Source organism: Podarcis liolepis, assembly GCF_965112155.1.
Source record: "Podarcis liolepis genome assembly, chromosome: 14".
NCBI classification, from domain to species: Eukaryota; Metazoa; Chordata; class Lepidosauria; order Squamata; family Lacertidae; genus Podarcis; species Podarcis liolepis.
The window spans coordinates 24,547,740-24,570,744 of record NC_139569.1 but is presented as its reverse complement, the minus strand read 5'-3'; the positions used below and the strand labels follow the sequence as shown (position 1 = coordinate 24,570,744).

Sequence of the window (23,005 nt, the reverse complement as noted above, 5' to 3'; positions counted from 1 at the left end):
TGCTTTCCCTCTGCCCCCCCTCACTGCTTATTGGTGTTTGTGTGTTGTATTAAAAATAATAATAATCTAAAAATGACAATGTTGCAAACACCCAAACAAACATCAATAACTCTTCCTCCCCTTACAAGAATAAAGTGTACCAGATACACCCTGCCACGGTTGGGCCTTCACTGTTGGCATTTCTACATCTGAATCATTTTCTAATACGCATGTCATAAAGGCATACCACTATTCCAAAAAATCATTTTGTGCCCGCCGCTTGTTCAGTGCTTTTGACTGTTTAGTCAGCTTTTCCATTGTCCAAACTTTCTGTCTCCAAATGGATAACTGCAAATTATCCAAACCCTCCCAATTTTGAGCAATCAGTTGAGGAGCTGCAGTAGCCAGCTGCTGAAAAGGCTTACGTAGTTGCTGAAAAGGGAAAAAAGTAGACACTTTAAATGTAATCAGGCATTTAATGGGGTCATTTGGTTTGGCCCTTGTCTCAATGTGGGATGGAAGAAGTATGGAGCGAGGCTCCTCCCGATGGCCTATTAATCGTGCACTCATCCTGAGTTGCTTGCACTAAGTGAACAGGGAGGTTAGATCATTTATCCAGTCCTCTGTGTTTTTATTATTCTTATTATTTTCATTAATATACCACTTACTGTCTAAAACACTGGGTGGTGGGATTACCTCCTAGAGACCTAGACCATGGGTAGGCAAGCTAAGGCCCGGGGGCCGGATCGGCCCAATCGCCTTCTAAATGTGGCCTGCGGGTGGTCCGGGAATCAGCGTGTTTTTACATGAGTAGAATGGCCCTTTTATTTAAAATGCATCTCTGGGTTATTTGTGGGGCATAGGAATTTGTTCTTTTTCTTCTTCTTCAAAATATAGTCTGGCCCCCCCACAAGGTCTGAGGGACAGTGGGCTGGCCCCCTGCTGGAAAGGTTTGCTGACCCCTGACCTAGACTAAAGGGAAGGGGGTGCTGGAGGTGTAAATGACTATCAGACTTTGAAAAGCTGGCAACATTGAATTAACTTCATCCATTTTTCGCATTAATTAAACCACATAGTTTTAATTGGATTTGGAATAAATGTGCCTTTGATTGTTCCCGTTTTGAATTTTATCGTGTTGTTATCTTCCTTAATGGGTTCTGCAAACTGATGTTCTGAATAGTACTTTCTTTAGCGTAGGGTAGAGGGCGCGGGTGGCGCTGTGGGTAAAACCTCAGCGCCTAGGACTTGCCGATTGCATGGTCGGCAGTTCGAATCCCCGTGGCGGGGTGAGCTCCCGTCTTTCGGTCCCAGCTTCTGCCCACCTAGCAGTTCGAAAGCACCCTTAAGTGCAAGTAGATAATAGGTACCGCTTTACAGCGGGAAGGTAAACGGCGTTTCTGTGTGCTGCACTGGTGCTGGCTCGCCAGAGCAGCTTCGTCACGCTGGCCATGTGACCTGGAAGTGTCTCCGGACAGCGCAGGCTCCCGGCCTCTTAAGTGAGATGAGCGCACAACCCTAGAGTCGGACACGACTGGCCCGTACGGGTAGGGGTACCTTTACCTTTTAGAGGGCGCTGGGGAGGAGATTGTGGAACTATGGGGGCAGTTGAAAAGGTTTAGGAACCACTGGTCTAAAAGATATTGAAGCTGTTTACAACAGATAAATACCGAAGTGTGTATATACACTGAAGCGACCCATTCCATTTTGCCACCTGAGGCGAAAGGGAAAGGTGCTGCTGCCCTACACACTTTATGCCACCAAAGCCTCCCTTACCAGGCTGTTTGGAAGGTTGTGTGAAGCCTCTTTGCAATCTTGCAGGGCTCATGTGAGACTCTCACAAAATCTTGGAAGTGCACTAGGGAGACGCACCCACAGAGGTGCCCCTTGGATTCCACTGCTGGAGGTAGCTGCCTCAGTCTGCCTCATGGACAGGCCAGGCCTGATTTATAAGTATGTACATACGCAAAATCAGCACAGTAACACCATGTCAAAATACATAGGCTGTATCTATATCCATAGACATAAGATAGATAAAACCAAAGAGCATACTGTGTGTGTGTGTGTGTGTGCGCGCGCACACACACACACACACACACACACACACACCAAATACGTAGAGCAACACCATATCAAAATACACACACTGCACCATAATAGTTATAATAATAATTTTATTATTTATACCCCGCAACTCTGGCTGGGTTGCCCCAGCCACTCATGGATATGTATCTATATCCATAAACATGAAATAGATACGTAAGCCACTCACACTCATCAATATGACAACGCAATGCCTAGCATACAGAAATAAGATCCACTCCTAGTTTGATGGATTCATGCCCCATCTCCTCTGGGACATCTAATACTCCTCTCTCCTCTCTCACCTGAGTGGGGCCAGACCTGGAGAGGAGAGAACAACTTCCGTCCACTCGCTGCCACCACCAAGAGTCATAACCTGCCTGGTACTGCACAATCTCAACACTAGATAAAGCAACAGTCAGCACTGGTAGCAGACACAAACATCAAGCTCACACTCAAGGTCACCATAGATTCAAATTGTTGCTGCCAGCCAGCTGCTAGACTCTCCTTCTTCCCCCAGCACCTTAGCCTGCTCCATCGTGTGCTCCACTGGGGTCTTGTAGGTGGGCATTTCGTGCTGGGGCTGCCCACCCTTGGCTGAGAGCCACAGGATGAGACCTTTGGACTCATGCCCTTGCCAGGCACAATATTTTGATATAACAACAACAACAATTTATTTATACCCACCCATCTGGCTGGGTTTTCCCAGCCACTCTGGGTGGCTTCCAACAAAAGATTAAAAATACATTAAAACATCAGTCATTAAAAACTTCCCTGAACAGGGCTGCCTTCAGATGTCTTCTAAATGTCAGATAGTTGTTTATCTTCTTGACATCTGGTGGGAGGGCATTCCACAGGGCAGACGCCACTACCGAGAAGGCCCTCTGCCTTGTTCCCTGTAACTTCACTTCTTGCAGTGAGGGAACCGCCAGAAGGCCCTCAGCGCTGGACCTCAGTGTGCGGGTTGAACGATGGACGCTCCTTCAATACCCAGGAAGGTAGGAAAGAGGGGATAAAAAGCATAGTCTTCTGTCAGAAAACCAGTTGAGAATATAAGAATACCCCTACAGCTGGATCAGGCCAGTGGCCCATCTAGTCCAGCATTCTGTTCTCACAGGGGCAAACCAGATGCCTCTTGTGGGAATCCTGCAGGCAGGGTCTGAGCACAAAAGCACTCTCAACTGCAAGGGTTTCCAGCAGAACATTCCCTGCTGCTGACAGTGGAGGCAGAGCGTAGCCATCATGGCTAGTGGACATCGAAAGCTCTCTCCGCCATGAATTTGACTAACACCCAATCTCCTGCCCTCTGGGCATCTTCCCGTTTGTTGTTCGTTTGCCCCACATTTTCCTGGCACTTTCCAAACCACAAAAAGTCTTTGTTCTTAAAGTGGGTAGCTTGCACTAAGAACACTTTGATCCACTTTAACTCTGCAAACCTCTAAAATAAAACCAGCCTTCTAAAATCTTTATCCCAGTCGGTGTCTGTCTTGGATGTGAATTGATTTTATTTATGCGCTCTCTTTTTTTTACGTATATAATTGCTTTTTAAAGTTGCTGTTTTCTTTTTTCGGTTATATTATAAATCGCTTTGGGAGGTCTCCAGGGTAGTGATTCATGCATGAAATTAACAACAACAACCCTAAAACTATGGTTTGTGCTATAGACCTGCAGACCTAAGATCTTCACACAGCAGGAAGCCTCTCTCTGATTGATTGATTGATTGATTGATTGATTGATTGCATTTATAACCCACACTTTTCTCCAAGGAGCTCAAGGTGCTCTATGTGTCATTCTTTCCCTCCCGAATTAATCCCCACAACAATCTTGTGAAACCTCACTAGACTGGCTGAGAGACAGTGACTGGCCCAAAGTCACCCAGTGAGCTTCATGGCTGAGTGGCGATTTGAACCCTGGTCTCCAAGCTCCTAGTCTGACACACTAACCACTCAGCATTGCAACCTTTATGAGATTCTGCCCATCCTTGGTACAAAAAGTTCCCGGGCTGCAACAGAGGAAGGAATGTCTCCTTCTCCTCTGAGAATATGAAAGCCCGTTGCTGATACGAGCAGACGGGTCCCTTGTAAGGGCAGACAGCACAGAAGGGGAGGTGTACATGCAGAGTTTTGCTATGAGCAAAGCTGGAAATTGCCTAAAATAAACCTCTGGCTACTCCAAGAAGGACCACCAGGATTTCCTTCCACTTCTCCTCTCCCTCTTCTTTTGAGGGACCTTCTGCTCTGATCAGCGCTAGAAGCAGAGCTGAAGAATTCCTGGCTGGCTTTCATCTTTCCAGAGGGGAAGGGACTGTTCCTTCTCTGTCCCCTCAAGCCTCTGCTGGAAGGTGAGATCTCTTTGTACTAAGGATGGCCTAACAAGGCCGGCTCTTTCCTTGGGCAAAGTGAGGCAACCGTCTCAAATGGCAGATGCTGGGAGGCGGGATGGCAGAGAGCAACAGCAAAGTGTTAAAGGGTGGGATGGTGCAACCCGTACACTCAGTCGATGATACAGCCTCATCCCCAGGGTTGAAGCAAGATGCAGACACCAGTATGGTCAGCTTCATGGCATGAGCATATACAGGAGTTTTTCCAGGAGGGGGGGAGGGAGTAAATACTCCAAACCAAGAAGCAAACTTACGTAACTAGCATGGTAGATTATGGCTTGGGAGTGGGGCTGTCCCTCTTGTCCTGTGCGTAGAATTGGAACTGGACACCATCTCATCTTTCGCCTGGGTCAGCAAAATGCCCTGGGGTCAAGGCAGTGGGCCATCCCCTCCAATCCATTCCGTTGTCAGGCTATTCCAAACTTTCTTTCCATCACGCCCAAGGCTTGCCTCCCTTCCTCCCCATCTTTTCCTTCCCTGTTTTTGTTCAGCTTAGCAGCTGGCCAGAAAGGAACTTATATAGTCAACTCTAGAAGGTGCCTTTTTTTCCTGGCTGCATTATTTGCTTCTAATTTTCTTGCTACTGTTGCATTTACAACATCCACTTGTTTCACTGCAAAATGTGGTACAGTGGTACCTTGGGTTACAGACGCTTCAGGTTACAGACTCCTCTGACCCAGAAATAGTACCTCGGGTTGAAAACTTTGCTTCAGGATAAGAATAGAAATCGTGCGGCGGCAGCAGCGGGAGGCCCCATTAGCTAAAGTGGTGCTTCAGGTTAAGAACAGTTTCAGGTTAAGAATGGACCTCCAGAACAAATTAAGTTCTTAACCTGAGGTACCACTGTATTCTAAGGCTAGGAGCAATGCACAAGAACAATGCACATTTGCTCTTGTGCATTTCTTGGGTTGTTCTAGTTGTTGAGGTGTGCAGGGACTCGAAGACCAGAACAGAAAAGATTGGGGGGGGTGATGGACGGGAGGGGGATCCCCCCCCCATCCAACTTCACCCACCGGTATAGATGGCAAGTGGCAATTTTTTTTTTTAAAAAAACTATTTATCAACCACACTTGCATAGAAAATAACATAAGGTGGTCGACAACTTAAAAAGAAACTCCCAGTAAAAACTATTTTTAAAATGTCAAATGTGGCAAGGAATCTGTTAAGAACACAAGAAGAGCCTGCTGGATCAGGCCAGTGGCCCATCTAGAGTGGCATCCTAGTTTCATAATGGCCAACCAGATGCCCCAGGGGGAAGTCTATAAACAGGAACGGAGCACCACAGCATTTTCTCCACTTGTGATTCCAAGCAAATGGTTTTCAGTGGCTGAACACAGCCCTCGTGGTTGAAGGGGGAGTTCTCTTGAGCTCAGATTCTGATGGCAGGAATACAATACAGTACAAGCCACTGTGAGACCAGGATGCTGGACTTGAAGGGTCTGATCCAGCGAACCCTTCTTACTTTTTAAATTGTAGGCAGTATCTAAACAATGAAACAAAATGATTTTTAATTATGAGATGGCTGTGACTTGCATTTCATTCAGGTCTGACAAAAGGAAGTGTTTTTCACAATTCATTATTGATGTCTGTGCAAGAAAAAGTGGTATCTTTTTTGTGTAAAAGGGTTAGTTTAGGCGTGGATGAAAAGGCTCTCCTCCCCCCATTAGACCTTTAAATGCCAGATGCATGGCCATATCCTGTGAACATCCTGTAGGTATCAGTCCTGTCTGCTTGCTGTTAGAAGATGGACCACTCCAGGAAAACAATCCAGATGTTCCCAGAATCCATCTTGGCTTATGCACTCCTGCTGCAGCTGAGCGAATCACAGCCCTCAAATTGTGCATCTTTCCCAGGAGACACTCCTCTGTGCTCTGACATGTGCCAAAAAAAACCCTGCAACAGAGTTTCCTTGCTCCCCACACTAGTAATTAGCTAACGCAGCACCATGGAGATGCCACAGAGAGTTATTCCCAGAGGGCAGAAACTCTGTCACCCTGCCCTCTCCACTCTTTCTTGCAGGAAGTGTGTGTGTTACTGAACGTTTTCTGTTTTGAGAGGTGCAGGAGGAGTAGCATGCGGTGATGACAATGCCCAGGGAATTCCTGCTCCCTTAAATAGAAATCATAGTTTTTAAACGGAGTAGGGACTTGGCCAGATGGCATGCAAAGCAGCGACAGAGGCGAGAAGGGCTTCAAATGGCTGCAGACAGCAACAGATCAGTTACCCAGCATCAAGAAAGTCCTTCACACAGTGATCTGTTAAACTATGGAACTCCCTCCCACAGGAAGCAGTGAAGGCCACCAACTTGGATGGCTTTAAAAGAGGATTAGTGGAGGAGAGGGCTATTGAAGGCTACTAGTCATGATGGCTGTGCTCTGCCTCCATAGTTGGCAGAAATGCTTCTGAATACCAGTTGTTGGAAACTGCAGGAGGGGAGAGTTGCTCTTGTGCTTGAATTCTGCTTGCAGGAATACAAGCATCTGGTTGGTCACTGTGAGACCAGGATGCTGGACTAATTGGGCCTCCTTTGGTCTGATCCAGCAGACTCTTCTTACTTTTTCAATTTTAAAGGTAAAGGGACCTCTGACCATTAGGTCCAGTTGTGGCCGACTCTGGGGTTGCAGTGCTCATCTCACTTTATTGGCTGAGGGAGCTGGAGTACAGCTTCCGGGTCATGTGGCCAGCATGACTAAGCCGCCTCTGGCAAACCAGAGCAGCACACAGAAACGCTGTTTACCTTCCCACCGGAGCGGTACCTATTTATCTACTTGCACTTTGACGTGCTTTCGAATTGCTAGGTTGGCAGGATCAGGGACCAAGCAACGGGAGCTCACCCCTCGCAGGGATTCGAACCACCGACCTTCTGATCGGCAAGTCCTAGGCTCTGTGGTTTAACCCACAGCACCACCCGCGTCCCTTTTAAATTATAGACAGTATCTAAACAATGGAATGAGATGATTTTAAATTATGTGATAGTTGTGGCTTGCATTGCATTCAGGACTGACAAAAGGAAGTGTTTTTCACAATGCATTATTGACTTCTGTGCAAGAAAGATTGGTGTATTTTTTTGTGTGTAAATGCAGGAGGGAAGAGTTGCTCTTGTGCTCAGATTCTGCTTGCAGGAAAACAAGCATGTGGTTGGTCACCGTGAGAACAGGATGCTGGACTAGATGAACCATTGGCCTCATCCAGCAGACTCTTCTTATGTAAGGGGAACTGCTGACAAGTAGATCGGCACTCCCCCTTTCAGCCAAGGTGTTATTTGTTTGTAGACATAGAAATGTAAAAGCTCAGAATACTTTGCACATTCCAAGAAAATGTATACTCTGGCTTGAGGTCCCAGTGGTGTTAGGCCCCTAGATTTTCCATAGTCTGGTCACCTGCCCTTTCCCCATGTAAAGGGGTGTTGTTTCAGGAGAATGTCAAAAGAGCGTTGCTGGATCAGACCAACATCCTTTCTTCATGTTAGCCAAATGTCCGAATGGGAAGAAGCCCCCATTTAGCAATGAGTGCAAACGGCAGCACCCTCACTGCTTGTGATTCCAAATCCCAGTCTCTGAGAGACATCCATCCTATGTTGGATGTTGGATATTAGAGGCAGTACATAGCCATCAAAGCAAGCAGCCATTAAGAATAACCTCCATGAATTTGCCTTTTAAAGCCACCCAAGTAGGTAGCGATCACTGCAACTTCTGGTAGTGAATTTCATAGTTCATAATTTTTTTAGGTTGTTTTTTTTTTTTTGCCCTCTGCAGCAGGGGGACTTGGTAAAATTTACCTCGTTTTTATTTGTGAACTGCCCTGGGATCTCTTGATGAAGACTGGCATATTAAATCCATCCATCCATCAAAAAGTTCCTATCATTGATACAGATGAAAATAGGCATGCGAAGACTTATATAGAAATGATCAGCAGTTTTAGGATTTATCTGCTGGTCGTTATGATACAATGGCCCAATCAAAGAAAGTAAGTAATACTGTACTTGAGTCCCATAGAAATTGACAGGGCATAAATTGGGTGCAAATTAGGGCCCAGAGCCTTTGAGGCTACTACCTGTTGCAACTAAGCAGGCCTGGGTCTCATCAGTGTGCGGATGGGAGGCTACTGAAGAACCACTTTTACGCTGACTTGGAGTCCATGACAGAAGAAAGGGAGGGTAATAAGTGTAATAATATTTGTTCTTTCGATTAGTCCTGTTGCACTGCAGGGTGTTGGGTCCCTTTCAGCCCTACAGTTTTATGATTCCAAGGCCTTCCTTTAGTTTGTCCTGAATCTTCCGGCATTCAGCTTCATTGTTGGACTGTATTGGCTTCTAGTATTATGCGAGGTGTGTGTGTGGGGGGGGACACATGTTTCTTTCCACTTTCTGCACTTGTTCATAATCTTACCTATCTCTACCTTGTTTGTCAGTGGCCTCGTTCTTGGTTCCTTTTCTGTTGTCAGCATGGGAACATTGAGTTCACTACTGGAGGGAGGGAGAATGTGCACATTATCGACTGAAAAAAGAGGGAGGGAGAAAGAACTTACCTGTTTCGGTTTTTTAAAAAATCTTCTAGGATCGGCATCGCCAACACTTCCTTGTTATTTTTGTAACCATTTTATCGCTAATCCCTACAAAACCTTTCATGTGTGAAAGTTTTTGGGTGGGTACAGAGTCAGAATTTTAGAGCTGGAAAAGGGCAACCAAAATGATATAGGGGAAGGAGCAGCGCTTTTTTCCTGGGGGGGGACACAGGGATACACATACCCCTAAATATTTTGCAAATCTAATTTTGGCCTCATTGAGGGGCAGTATTTCAATATGAGTAGAAAAACGAGAGTACCCCTAAACATTTTTTTAAGAGAGAAAAAAAGCACTGGGAAGGAGTGACTCCCCTATGAGGAAAGTTCGCAGCGTTTGAGATTTTTCAGTTTTCAGGAAAAGGCAAGTAAGAGGCGACAAGATAGAAGATTGTGGATTTATGCCTGTCATGGAGGAAGTGGATAGAGAGAAGTTTTTCTCCCTCTCTCATAACACTATAAATCATGGGCTTCCAATGAGGCTGCTTGTTGGAAGATGCAGTGCAGAGAAAACTTCTTCATGCAGGGCATAGTTAAACGAAGGAACTTGCTCCCACAAACTTGGCTGGCTTTACATGTGGATTGCACAGATTCATGGAGAACAAGGCTAACAATGGCTATTCTCTGCCTCCATAGTTGCTGGCAGCAAGCACCAACTCAGAGAAAAGAGAGTTCTTGTGCTCAGCTCCTGCCTTGCAGGCTTCCCTTTGGGGCATCTGGTTGGTCACTGTAAGGACAGGATGCTGGAATACATGGGCCCTTGGCCTGACCCAGCAAACTCTATTTTTTCCATGTACTTATATGGGGGACAACAGAGGCCAACCCTACCAGGAGGTAGATTGAAGAAGCTGCCTCAGGTAGCAGAAATGCTGCTTATCTCACACAGCCTGCTCTAGGCCCCCCCTAAGCCAGCCAGCTGTGCTCAGGGGCAGTAGAGGATACTACAGTGGTACCTTGGTTCTCAAACTTAATCCATCTTGGGAATCTGTTTGACACCCAAAATGGTTCGAAAACCAAGGCACGGCTTCCGATTAGCTGCAGGAGCTTCCTGCCCTCAATCGGAAGCCGTGTCGGACGTTCGGCTTCTGAAAAACGTTTGCAAACCGGAACACTCACTTCTGGGTTTGCGGCATTCAGGAGCTGATTTGTTCAGGAGCCAAGCCGTTTGAGTACCAAGGTACCACTGTAACCGATCACCAGCACTGAAATATTTATTGATTTGGATTTATATCCTGCCCTCCCTCCCGAAGGAGCTTAAGGCAGCAGACAGAACAATAAAAAAGCATTTGTTGATTCTTTTCCAAAAATGTCTTTTGAGATGTTCAGATGTTCAGCAGCGTCCCTGGGGCTGATTCCACCATCACCACACACCCCTCTCCGCATCATTTGATGTGAGTCCCAATGTCATCTGACCTTAGAAGTAAAGATCCCCTGCAGCACCCCACCCATAATCCCGCTTGCCCTATAATCCATCCATTGCGGGAGAAAATGCTGTCTTTGGCATTTTGTCTGCAGCCCTTTTCTGATGACTGAACCTTCCTGAGCAGCTGCAGGACCTTGTCGAATGGCAGCTGGGCAGGCAGAGGAGCCCATTAGCGATATTACATGGGGCTGCGATTCCCAGCGTGATCTGTCAAGACAGCAGTCCCCAGTTCACCCTAGCTGAATGGCAGGAAAGGGCATTTTGCTCAGAGATGAGGATGCCAAGTAGAGAAGCTGGGAATTGGAGCAGCAGTGTAGTGGCAACTTCAGGAGTGTGGGATCCATTTACGATAGTCACAGCCACGTCCCTTCTTAGGTTATACAACTTTCCAGGATTATACAATAAACTTAAAGAGGGATGTATTGCAAGTATCGATGCAGGTCTCTTGGTGTTGCCTTTCAGCTAGATCTACTATTTTCCATGCACGTATGTGGGCAAATGGTTTGGAGTGTTCCAATATCTTCTTTCGGAGAGACTTAAGTTGTGTTCTCCTTGACGTTGCATTTTATGTAACAAAACTGGCACACCTTTTTCTTGAAGCTGAAGCACATTGTGTTCTCAGTGCTCCTAAATATTGTACTCAGCTTTGGAGTATATGGAACAACTCCTTGGACGTCTTCCTGTGCCTTCTCCAGAGAAACCCTAGGAGCCCATCCTCAGTGGCTGACACACCTCCTTTCACTCTGACTGGCTCCAATGGCCAGAAAGGGTGAGAAGACGTCATCTCATTGGCTAAGAAGCTCCCCTTTTGTGGTGATTGGGCAGCTTTAGGATGCTGGAGACAGAGATGCTGCTGCAGAAATAGTAACAGATCTTTGACCTACCCCATGTCCCCAGACCACTATACCTCTGAATTGGAGGCAATGTCTCTCTACCATGGCTAAACTCTGGAGGGCTGCAGGTTGGGGAAGGCTTCCCTCTATTGCTCAGAAGTTGGGTTGTATCTAATTAAGTTATACTCTAAGAGTAGACCCATTGAAATAAATGGACCCCAGTCATGCCCATTATTTTCAATGAGTCTCCTCTGAGTAGGACTCGCATAGGCAACAGCCCTCACTGCCTGGTGTCAACTAGGCTTTATTATTATTATGTATTATTATTATTATTATTATTATTAATTTGACTTATATACCACCCTTGATCGAAGATCCCAGGCAGTGTACATTAAAAATATTTTAAGAAGCATAATAATAAAACATAATACAAAACATAATAATACACAGCATTATAACAAAATAATCACAATCAGCCCCTCCCCCACACCTTTAACAGACTATAGATTATGTATTGGGTAAAGAGGAATGTGTTTGCTTGGCACCTAAAGTCATGCAATGATGGCGGCAGGCAAGTCTCTCTGGGGAGAGCATTCCAAACAGTGTAGAAATGGTATAAATAAATATATAACCAGGGCAGCCAAGGTGGTCTTGGTCCCAGAGCCCAGTTCACTAAGCTCCTAGTAAGCTTTGGCACATGCCCAAAGTCACCTTGGCATATCCTGTTGCATGCTGGGTAGTTTCAGCACTTGAGAGGTGCCTGGCTTTTTCTAGGTCCACTATTGGGCACTTAACTACAAATCCTTTGGCGATTTGGCCAGGAATGGGGCTTGGAAGAATCACCCTTGGCTCTCAGAATTGGCAATCATAGTTCTGGAAGGCAACCAAAGAGTCGTCCTAGTACAACCTCCTGCAATGCAGGAATCACAGCTAAATCAACATACTTTGCTTTGAGACTCCAGATAGATAGTTTGGTATGTATTATGATCCTAAGATCTTCTATCCCCATGCCTATTCCTTAGGTGCTTCTGACCCCCTTTGGCTCTCTGGTAGGGCAGGGCTGCTTCAATGAGACCCAACTGTCTCTGCCGGTTGAGAACGCCTGTCCCTAGGCTAGCACTGCTGTCCCTCTAGTTCTTCCCGTTGGACCAGCTGGGATTGAGCAGGTAAGCCCAGCTACTCAAACAACAGTTGTACTGTTTTGCTTCGGTATTATGACACACACAAAGCCTGGGGTGCCTTCAGGTGAGACAGTCCCTTGAGGACTGCGTGATTTGTAAAAAGGAAGTCCCAATTTCAACACCCCAGGGGCATCTCCCATTAACAAGGCTCTCTTTGACTAAGGTTCCCAGAGAGTGGCTGCCAGTTAGGTTATACTGCATTAGATGGCCTCATAATTACTTTATTATTTGTTTATAAGATTGATTTAGAGGTTCCTTTTATACAATACAGAGTCTCAAAGATGCTCAACGAAATAAAAGTACAACACACAAAAGCAATTTAAAGCTATAGTTAAGTAATATAGTGAAGGTGTGAGCCATCGCCAATATTTTGTCTGGAAATTTCTATTAATTGTAAATTAAAAGCAATGTGTCCTGTCAGTATTGTAACTCAAGGCCAAGAAGCTACATTGGGAGGGATATAAATCTAGCCAAATTTCAGGGAAATGACTAGTTGGAAAATAGAAAGCTACCTTTTACTGAGTCTGACCATTGGTCTATCTAGGTCAGTATTGTTTATACTGACTGGCAGCAATGGTTGTCCAGGGATTCAGGCAGGGGACACCCGGAGATGCCACTGGGGATTGAACCCATGACCTTCTGCATGCAAAGCAGATGCTGCCTACCTCTGGGTGATATCCTTTGACCTGAGAGCCATTTCAAAAGTCTGCTGTGAATCAAGATCTGTCAGGCCGTTTCTGCTGACCCCAAAAAGGGCAATCCCTGTATGAAGAAAGCTCAGAATAGGCCTGCCCTAATCCTAGGAAGCCAGAAGAATTTAAATAGTAGTAGTGTTTATTTATGAACAACAGAAGAAACAAAAACTCATAGCAGCTAGGACTTGCTATATAGGCCAAACTAAGGCCATGTTCACATGATACATTTAAAGCACTATGATACCACTTTAAACAGTTATGGCTTCTTTCCCCCAAATAATTCTGGGAGCTGTAGCTTGTTATGGGTGCTAAGAGTTGTTAGGAGGCCCCTTGTCCCCTCACAGAACTACAGTTCCCAGAGTTTCCTGTGAAGAGGATTCCACTGTGAAGCCACACTGGGAATTGTAGCGCTGGAAGGGGAACGGGGTCTCTTCGCCCCTCTAAGCATCCTTGACAAACTATAGCTCCTAGAATTGTTTGGGGGAAGCCATTACTGTTTGAAGCGGTATCAAAGTGCTTTAAATATATGGTCTTGATGTGACCTACGTTTCTTATTATTTTCCCAAGGGGCTGTAGAGGGAATCTCACACTCCCAGAGAGGGCAAGTTTCTTTTACAGCCTGGGCCGGCAGGGCACTAATGCCAGCCCAATCTCTCCTTCTCTGGTTAGATCAGGTAAAATATGTTTTATTTATTTATTCCATTTATACACTAGCTTTCCCCCAAAGGAACTCAAGGTAGTATATACATGGTTCTCCCCCTCTCCCCATTTGATCTACACCACAACCTTGTGAGGTAGGCTAATCAGAGGCAGCGACTGGCCCAAGGTTATGCATCTGAGAGTGAGGATTACGAAGCCTTGTCTCCTAGGTCCAGCGCTCTAACTGTTATACCACACTGGCTAACCATGCTACTAACCATGGCAGCCACATGCAACCATTTGAGGGAACTCCCCTCCCCAAACTTAATTAATCACCCTATCATTTGTTGCCGTCCTGAATTATCTGTGCCAAACCCAAACGGAAACAGTGGGTTGGCTCTCAGGAAGAGATAACCGATACGCTTGCAATTAATTAGTCGGTAAAGGGTGTGGCAATTTCTCCTTGCAGATAATTCCCCGAGGAGCACGCTCAGTGTGTAGAACGTTCTAGAATTTCAGTTTGGCCTAGGATTACGGCAGGTTTGGGGGTGTGGAGGGGCTGTGGGCATATCTCCCCGCACTGTGGCATCTCATGAAAGTGGGGGTAGTGGAGCCTTAAAATCCAGATTGCTGCTGGCCCGTCTTGGTTGTGTTGAGCAGAGCTGTGACATGCCCCTTCGTGGCTCCTGTTCCTCCCTAGCAGGGATGGCGCTCCACCGGACCCAGAAGCTGAACCTCTTGCGGCTGTTGGTGCTTCTCACTGTGGTGCTGGCAGCCATCAAGTATTTCTTCAGGGACAGGTGAGTATCTTTCGGACAGGCATTGTTGTCTTGCAAGGTGGGAGTGGTGAGCCTGCGGCCCTCCCTAGATGTTGCCGGACCCCAAACTTCCATCATCTCTGACCATTGGGCCTGCTGGCTACTGGGAGCTGGAGTTGGCCAACATACCAGGGATGGCCACAGGGTCCCCCATCCCTGTTAGTCTTCCAGGGTCCCATAAATGGGGCTGGCTCAAAGCTCTTTTGCAGCCATGGGTGGAAATCAATGTTTGCCTATTGCTCTGAGGCTGTTTCAAGATTGTGGGGTACAGCTGCCTTCCCCAACCCAGTCCCCTCCAAATGTTCTGGACTATAATTCCCATCAGCCAGCACAGTTGCAGGATTTCTTTACTTGTTTAAATACTTATATGGTGCCGGGGCTTTGTTTATTTTAAAATATTTATAGGCTGCACTTTTCCTAAGAATACAGAGAGGTGGTATATAACATATGAGATTATAGTAACTTTGATTAAGACAAGAGTTAAAGCATCAGAAAGAGCATAATTAAAAACTCCCATAAAAGATGTAGTTCAAAATGGCCGTGCTGGCTGGAACCCATGGGAGTTGTAGTCCAAAATGGCTGTTTGTCAGGAGCAGGTCAGCAGTAAAACACCCAGTGCCAGAAAAGTTAACTCTTTGTTTGAAGAAACCAAAACAGCTCAGGCCTAGTGATCCCAGCAACTCTTGTAATCTTCGATACCTCCCTCTCTATGGAGGCGCAGATTACAGCTATAACAAAGGCGGCATTTTTTCATCTCCGCCAAGCTAAGCAGTTGGCCCCTTACCTCTCTCGCCCTGACCTAGCCACTGTGATCCACGCGACGGTCACCTCCAGATTGGATTATTGTAACTCGCTCTACGTGGGGCTGCCCTTGAGACTGACCCAGAAACTCCAGCGGGTGCAGAATGCCGCAGCGAGACTCCTTACGGGGTCCTCGCTGCGAGATCACATTCATCCGGTGCTATACCAGCTGCACTGGCTCCCGGTGGAGTACAGGGTCAGGTTTAAGGTGCTGGTTCTAACCTTCAAAGCCCTATACGGCCTAGGACCCTCGTATCTACGGGACCGCCTCTCCTGGTATGCCCCACAGAGGAACTTACGGTCCTCAAATAAAAACATCTTGAAGGTCCCAGGCCTCAGAGAGGTTAGGTTGGCCTCAACTAGAGCCAGGGCTTTTTCGGCTGCGGCTCCAACCTGGTGGAACGCTCTGTCACAAGAGACAAGGGCCCTGCAGGACTTGACATCTTTCCGCAGGGCCTGCAAGACAGAGCTGTTCCACCAGGCCTTTGGTTGGGGCACAGCCTGACTCCCTCCTTTGGCAATCTTTACAGTACTTTAGTTTATGGTTGCCATCAATTCTGATTTTAATTAATTCTTATGATGTTTTTATAATGTTGCACTATTTTAGTGTTGTCAGCCGCCCTGAGCCCGGCTTCGGCTGGGGAGGGCGGGATATAAATAAAATTTATTATTATTATTATTATTCCCAGTAGGTCTTGCCCTAGTGAGGCTGTTGCAAGGACTGAAGGTCCCTGCTTTCCCACTGCTCTCTAAGACTCCTTCCCTGAGTCCTTCCCAAGCAACCTGGTGGGAGGGGACTGGCCACAGCAGGAGGGGGAGACCCCATGGCTTCTTCAGCAGCCTATCTCATCTCTGGCTCCAGCTTCCTCTCCTGCCGCTGAGTCTGGACTACCCTCTTCCCCAGCCTCTCCCTGCTCCCTAAACCCTGTTGCCTCTTCAGCTTCCGGCACCTCCTCCTCCCAGTCTGCCCCTTCTTCTCCCTTGAACCACTTATCATCGCCATCCCACTACCAATCCCCTAGCTCTGAACCTTCTTCCCCTGGGGGTTCCCCCAGATGGTGCCTCCCACCACTTCTCTGCACCTAGCCAGTCCATGACACCGTGCTGGTTGGGGCTGATGGGAGTTGTAGTCCAAAACATGTGGAGGTCCTGAGGTTGGGGAAGTGCCTGCTCTTGACATTATGGGGAGGAGGGAACTCAGTTCCACATTTGCCAGCAGCTGCACCTTAACCATGTTGCCGGTCTTCTACTCTCTTCCACGCACACAGCTTCTCCCTGAATCAATACAAGGGATCCAGCCAGGAGAGCAGCTTTTGGGGCAAGGCCAGCGACCTCAAGCACTCCGCAGAGTCTCAGGGCCAGTCCTTGGGTATCCCAGATGTCAAGGTTGTGGCACCCGCCGCCCCTGCGAGGCAGGACGCCAAGAAAAAGGCCCTCCAGGATTTCAGCTTGATGCAGTTGCGGCTGGTCCATCTGGACCTCAAGGGAGCGGCTCCAAAAGTATCCTACCTGGAGCAGGTGAGGAGGCCCACCTTGAGCAGGGCTTGTACACCAGGTGAATCCTGGTGCTGCAGAAATTATTATAGAGAGTGAAAACTGAAATGTGTGTAAAGAGGTCTGAGCAAGTGATGGTTGGAATGTGAAGGTTGTGTTTGCAAGAGAATCATGAGAGAAGGGCAGGATGACAGGTATGCAGGAATTATTGCTCTAACTAGTAGAAGGAAGTATTGTGATATAGGGACACAATTGCCCTTTTGTTTCCCTTTCCTTCTAAGTGCTTGTGTTGTTTTCATATCTAGTTCGTCACTCTGCACTATTTGCTGTTTGTGTTGTACCAGCTTTGCAACACCTAAATAAATGTCCTGTTTTGCTGACATCTGGAGTCTGGGTTTGACTGGCCATCCAGGTGGAACCCAGAGGGTATTGTACTCCAGTATTTCCCCAACACTGGAAGAGGAGAGGGGAAGGGAGAGAGGGGGATAAAGTTGCCAAATATTTTACTAACCCCTGTCACTGTGCTTGATGCCACAGCTTGAGCAGCAGGCATTAACGGGTGATGAGGTTTCCTCCAGTACTTGAACACAAACGGCTTCCTCTGGAAGGCTTTTAAGTGAACTCCCCCCTACCTTCTTTCCAGAGAAAGCAATTTAAATACAAACCACTTTCTCTGCGGAGGGGAGAGTGCTGAAGGTGTGGTCCCACTATGAACCACCTGTTTGGTGCTGAAAAGACGTATTCACAGGAGGTTGCTGTAATTTACTGGCCAGAAGTTATACCAACTATGTTTGAACTTAGACAGGTGTCAGTCATCTGACATCATTATCATCTCTGGTGATTGACACGGGAGTGGTCCCTCCCACCTGTCAAATGTGGTCTGCAGGGAGATTAGGAACTGGCCCATGGCCTGATCCAGTTAGCACCTGTCAAAACTAGAACCTGGGAGACCAGAGTTCAAATCCCCACTCAGTCATGAAGTTCACTGGATGACCTTGGGCCACTCACTGCCTCTCAACCTAAACTACCTCATTGGAGGGGTGTGTGTGTGTGTGTGTGTGTGTGTGTGTGTGTGTGTGTTTCACCATTATTTTATTTTGTATACATTGTCCTTAACAGAACTGTGCACTTTAGCTGCGTTATCTCACATGGAAAGTTTTTTAACCAGGCACTTATAAATCTTCTAATCAAACAAATAAACCAGTGAGTGACAGCCATGCTGGCTGGAACTGCTGAAAGTCACGCTGGCTGTGGCTGATGGAACTTTTAGCTCAAAACATTTGGAGGGCACCAAGTTGGGGAAAACCGCCTTGGATGGTTGCACTACTGAGCTTAGCAATGGTTCCCACGAACCAGGATTGGGCAGTTTGACTACAACTCCCATAATCCCTGAGCACTAGCCTTGCTGGTTGATGGGAGTGGCAGCCCAATAAGATCTGGAGGTCCACAGTTTCCCTGCTTCTGATTTAAGAGAGACCTATTAGTGGATTGAAGCCCAGGTGGGACATCCTTTGTTTCTCTCCTTCTGCCTCCTCTCTGGAGCCAATTCTAAGAACAGAAGAAGAGCCTTGGAACTGGATCAGGCCAAAGGGGACCTATCTAACCCCACATCCTGTTCTCACAGGGGTCAACCAGATGCCCTCAAGGGAAGCCCACAAAGCAGGATCTGAGAGTAATAGTGTTCCCCCATTCTTGTTCACCACTTTAGGGTTCCATTAGGAATCATAAGAAACTAAGAAAAGCCCTGAGTCTGCATCAGTCCCAAAGGGGGGGGGGTATCTAATCCTGTTCTCGCAGTGCCTGGCCAGATGCCCCAAAGGGCAGAAGCCCAGATGAGTCAAACAGCTCTCTCATTCCAAGGCACAATGCCTCCGACAGTGGAGGAGAGAATATATCCATCCGGGTTAGTAGCCAATGATCGCCTTCTCCACAAATTTGTGCAGGTTCCTTTTAATGCCATTTGAGGTGGTGGCCCTCAGTGCCAGTTCTGCCAGTTAAGAGTGTGCTTTGCCACATTGCAGTTGTACCCGTGTGGCAGCTAGATGGTACATCTCACATGTTCTTCCCTTCAGATCTTCCCGCTTTTCTCCAAGCTGGGTGCCAACGGCATCCTGATCGAATACGAAGACATGTTCCCTTTCAAGGGAGACCTCGAGATCCTCAAGTCTCCGTACGCTTACAGGTAAGAGGTCTGCCTCAGTCGCTACTGGCCTGCTGGGTGTGTTTGGTTGGTGCCATACAGTTTTGAGGGCATCCAGGCCAAGACCTGACCCTGTGCACCAGAGAGGTGGCGCTCCTTGGATTGGGGTCTCTATCCCATTTCATTGCCTCATGGCAGGACCGGCTCTGTGTGGTTTGACTTATTGGAAGCGGCCTCCCTTTCTGCTCCTACCCGCCAGCTCAACAAGGTCTCTGGGATGCTGGCAGCTTGTGGCTGACTGGTGCTCTTGTCTCCTGACAGCGAAGAAGACATTGAGAAAATCCAGGAGTTGGCAGCGCTCAACAAACTGGAGCTGATCCCTTTAGTGCAGACCTTTGGCCACGTAGAGGTAGGAGAACCCCCTTCTTCATTCCAGCACTGCTGGTCTTTGGTTGCCTTTCTGGTAGATCTATGACCTGGTCTCTCCCCTTCCCCCACCCTGCCTTTGGTGTCCATGCATACCATGCTGGCCGAGGCTAATGGAAGCTGTAGTCCAAAAACAGGGCTGTACTAGCTGGGAATCATGGGAGTTGTAGTCAAAAGCATGCCTATCCTGGCTAGGGCTGATGGAAGCTGTAGTCCAGGGTTTCCCAAACTTGGGTCTCTAGCAGTTTTCGGACTACAATTCCCATCATCCCTGACAACTAGGGATGATGGGAGTTGTAGTCCAACAACAGTTTGGGAAACCCTGAGCTAGGAGAAGGCAGACTATTGACAGCTGCTTTTCGCCTGTGTGTGTTTTGTAACCTTAATGGCTGTGATGTTTTAAAATTGTACTCCCCCCACCCCATATTTTCTGCTGCTGCTGCTGCCTCCCGTCCCCTCCAATAGAATCTTGACCAATCTTGCTCAGGGAGGGCTAGTCTTTCCTTGGATTGCCTTCAAGGAAGAAGGGTGTAACTGTTCAGAGTGATGCAGCCTTCATATCTGGTTAGGCCAGTTCTTGCCCAGGGAGCTGGACTCCAGTTGTGCCGCTGAGCAAACAATGGCTACTTGTTCTGATTTGTTAAAGTTGCAGAAACTGGTTCTCTTGACCTGGGCGAGCCAGCAGGGTGGGGTGGATTCTGCACGGAGCAGAAATCTTTAATAGCAGTCGGATAGACAAATTAAAGATGTGAAGGAGTGTTTTCTTTTTGCATGGAGAGAAAATTATGGAGGCAGCTAGGACTGCTGAATCTCTGAGTATCAGGTTGTTTTTGCAGGGATGCACAGAATTGCAGAGAAGGAAGGGATCCCAAGTGTCATCTAGTCCAACTCTCTGCAATGGAAGAATCACAGCTAAATTGGCTGCAGGAAGGGCCATAGGAAAGTGGGAGAACAGCTGCCCAGCATGCAGAAGGTCCCAGGTTCAAACCCCAGCAAGTCTGTGTGGGGCTGGGAATGTCCTCTGCCTGAAACTCTGGAGGGTCACTGCCAGATGGTGTAGGCAATTCTGAGTTCGATGGACCTAGATCAGACTTGTACTGCTTGCCAACCTGTGTTACAGTTGCCCCCAGGAGAGGAGCTGCAAGATGTTTTCTTAACACAGAAACTGCAGTTAGTATTTTCTACAGTGGTACCTTGGGTTACATATGCTTCAGGTTACATATTCTTCAGGTTACAGACTCCGCTAACCCAGAAATATTACCTCAGGTTAAGAACTTTGCTTCAGGATGAGAACAGAAATCGTGCTCCGGCAGCGCGGCAGCAGCAGGAGGCCCCATTAGCTAAAGTGGTGCTTCAGGTTAAGAACAGTTTCAGGTTAAGAACGGACCTCTGGAACGAATTAAGTACTTAACCTGAGGTACCACTGTATTTGCTGGACTGCCATGAAGGACTTCCTGTTAGTATATTTTTGGGAGCAGGCGAGTTAAATGGTTCAGTGTGGACTAGTCACTTGCGAAGATGCAATAGATGGTCTATGCCAGTGGTTCTGAAAAGGGGTGGTTGGATTACTTAGGGAGGACACTAAGAGGCATGGGGCAGCAGGGGGGGGGGTTTGTGGGCCTCTCCAAGTGCATTGATCTCTTATTTACAATTGCCCAGGCTAGAACCTAGAGCAAAACAACTTCCAAAACAACTTCCCTGCTTGGTATTTAAAGTTTTATTGCTCTTATCGCTTTCAAAGTGTTTACTATTCTGAGTTGTCACAAGTCACAGGACAGCCAAGTATTGGGAATAGCTATTGATTTTCTTATAAATTAGTTACCATACATATCTGTGGTAGGTGAACGTTTGTGCGTGTTTAATAAGTAGTTCTATATTAACATTTTATGCTATGTATTTCCTTATGTTTTCGTTAGGAAGAAGACATAAAATTTTTTTGTGTGCAATGTCTGGTATCACTGGATCGAGTTGATCAGTTTTGTTGAATTAAAGAAAGTAGTTTTAATTGGATTTTGAACCAATGTGCAATTAATTGCTACTGTTTTGAATTTTATCTTATTAGATTTTATTATTCCCTTTGATGCTGTACCCTGCCCTGGGACATTAGGGTAAAGGGTGGGTACCGTAATTACGGTAATTTAACAACAACAATGAATGAATGAATGAATGAATGAATGAATGAATGAATGTGCCATTTTCCTTAGTGGGTCATGCAATCCATTAGTCAGAATAATGCTTTTTATAGGGTAGGGGGCACTGAGGATGAGTTTACAGAACCATGGGGGCTGTGGCCCAAAAAAGTTTGGGCACCCCGATCTGTGCTATCCCCCTAGGCCTTCCCCTTTCCCCATTCATGCCCCAGCTTCCTCTCCTCCTTTCTCCTGCAGTTCATCCTGAAGCATGACAAATACAGGCACCTCCGGGAGGTGGAGCGCTTCCCCAACAGCTTCAACCCCCACGTCCAGGAAACAATGACCGTCGTGAAGTCTGTGCTGACCCAAGTCCTGAGCAAGCACCCACAGGCCAACTGGGTGCATATTGGGGCAGATGAGGTAAAGGAGCTGGATGAAGTGGGGGGGGGGGAGGTTAGATAAGGCGGACAAGGTCTGTTCCTCAATGGTAGAACCCCATCCTGCATGATAAGTACTTAGCTAACTGAAGTCATTCACAAAACAGTTGTTGATAGCACAGTCATCCTGGCATTGGCACCAGAGTCCTTGAGCTCTGCTCAAGCCTCTCTCTTGCCTTTGAACAAAAGGTAGAATTCATATCTGTTGCTTCACCTGTTTTGACTCTGGCCCTGCCCTCCACTGGCATGTGGCCCTCAGATGGCTATCCAGAAAGGACTCCACGTGGGTTCAAATATGGCCCCCCGACCACTGCTTTAGGAGCAGAGAATGTTGGTGTTTTCCCTGGTGGCACCAGGCTGGAACGGACTACCTGGGCAGGTGGAGGTCTCTCCTTCATTGGAGGTTTTTAAACAGAGCTTGGGTGGACATCTGTCAGGGATTCTTTAGCAGCAAATCCAGAACAGCAGGGGGTTGGATTAGATGACCCCTGGGATCCCTTCCAACTCTTATGATTCTAGGATTGCTCCCAGCAAATGGCCCCCTTCCTTGCCAGCATGCCAGGCAGGCTCTTGACTTGTGAGCCTGCCAGGTTCCTCCTGGTACCAGCCTTGGCCCTGACGTTCGTACCTGGCTCCTCCTGCACCTTCCATTACCACCTGCCCTCCTTTCTGCTTCTGTCCCTCCAGGTCTTCCATCTAGGGGAAGGGATGGACTCTAAGAACTGGATGAGTCGCAACGCCGGCAACATGGGCAAGATGTACCTGAACCACATCCGGGAGGTGGTCAGCTTCATCACTGGCCAGTGGGGTCTGCATACCCTCCTCTGGGATGATATGCTGCGGAAAGTTGACATGGCAGCCATTCAAGGTCCGTGATGCTTTCAGAGTCTTGTCTGGTTACTCCAGACTTTGCCACCCTGGGTTTCTTTGGGAACAGGAACAGGAGCAGGATTTTATTTTATTTTAGTTCTAAAGACTTTATTGCGTA

The 23,005-nt window shown here is 47.2% G+C and overlaps 1 protein-coding gene across 11 annotated transcripts in view; it reads left to right on the top strand.

The window, feature by feature from the left end:
• Positions 1 to 23,005, top strand: part of LOC310692761 (hexosaminidase D-like) — a 44,199-nt gene that overhangs the window by 4,282 nt on the left and 16,912 nt on the right. For 2 of the 11 annotated variants that reach the window (XM_083473989.1, XM_083473991.1), the window contains exons 2-8: positions 12,277 to 12,420; positions 14,473 to 14,569; positions 16,657 to 16,906; positions 18,955 to 19,064; positions 19,344 to 19,431; positions 21,836 to 22,000; positions 22,705 to 22,885. In XM_083473989.1, coding sequence (XP_083330115.1) covers positions 14,475 to 14,569; positions 16,657 to 16,906; positions 18,955 to 19,064; positions 19,344 to 19,431; positions 21,836 to 22,000; positions 22,705 to 22,885 — 889 coding nt within the window. In that variant the 5' untranslated portion in view covers positions 12,277 to 12,420; positions 14,473 to 14,474. Of the gene's footprint in view, positions 1 to 12,276; positions 12,421 to 13,514; positions 13,805 to 13,872; positions 14,570 to 16,656; positions 16,907 to 18,954; positions 19,065 to 19,343; positions 19,432 to 21,835; positions 22,001 to 22,704; positions 22,886 to 23,005 lie in introns of those variants that run through there. The other 9 variants (XM_083473988.1, XM_083473990.1, XM_083473994.1 and 6 more) reach the window with 8 other exon arrangements.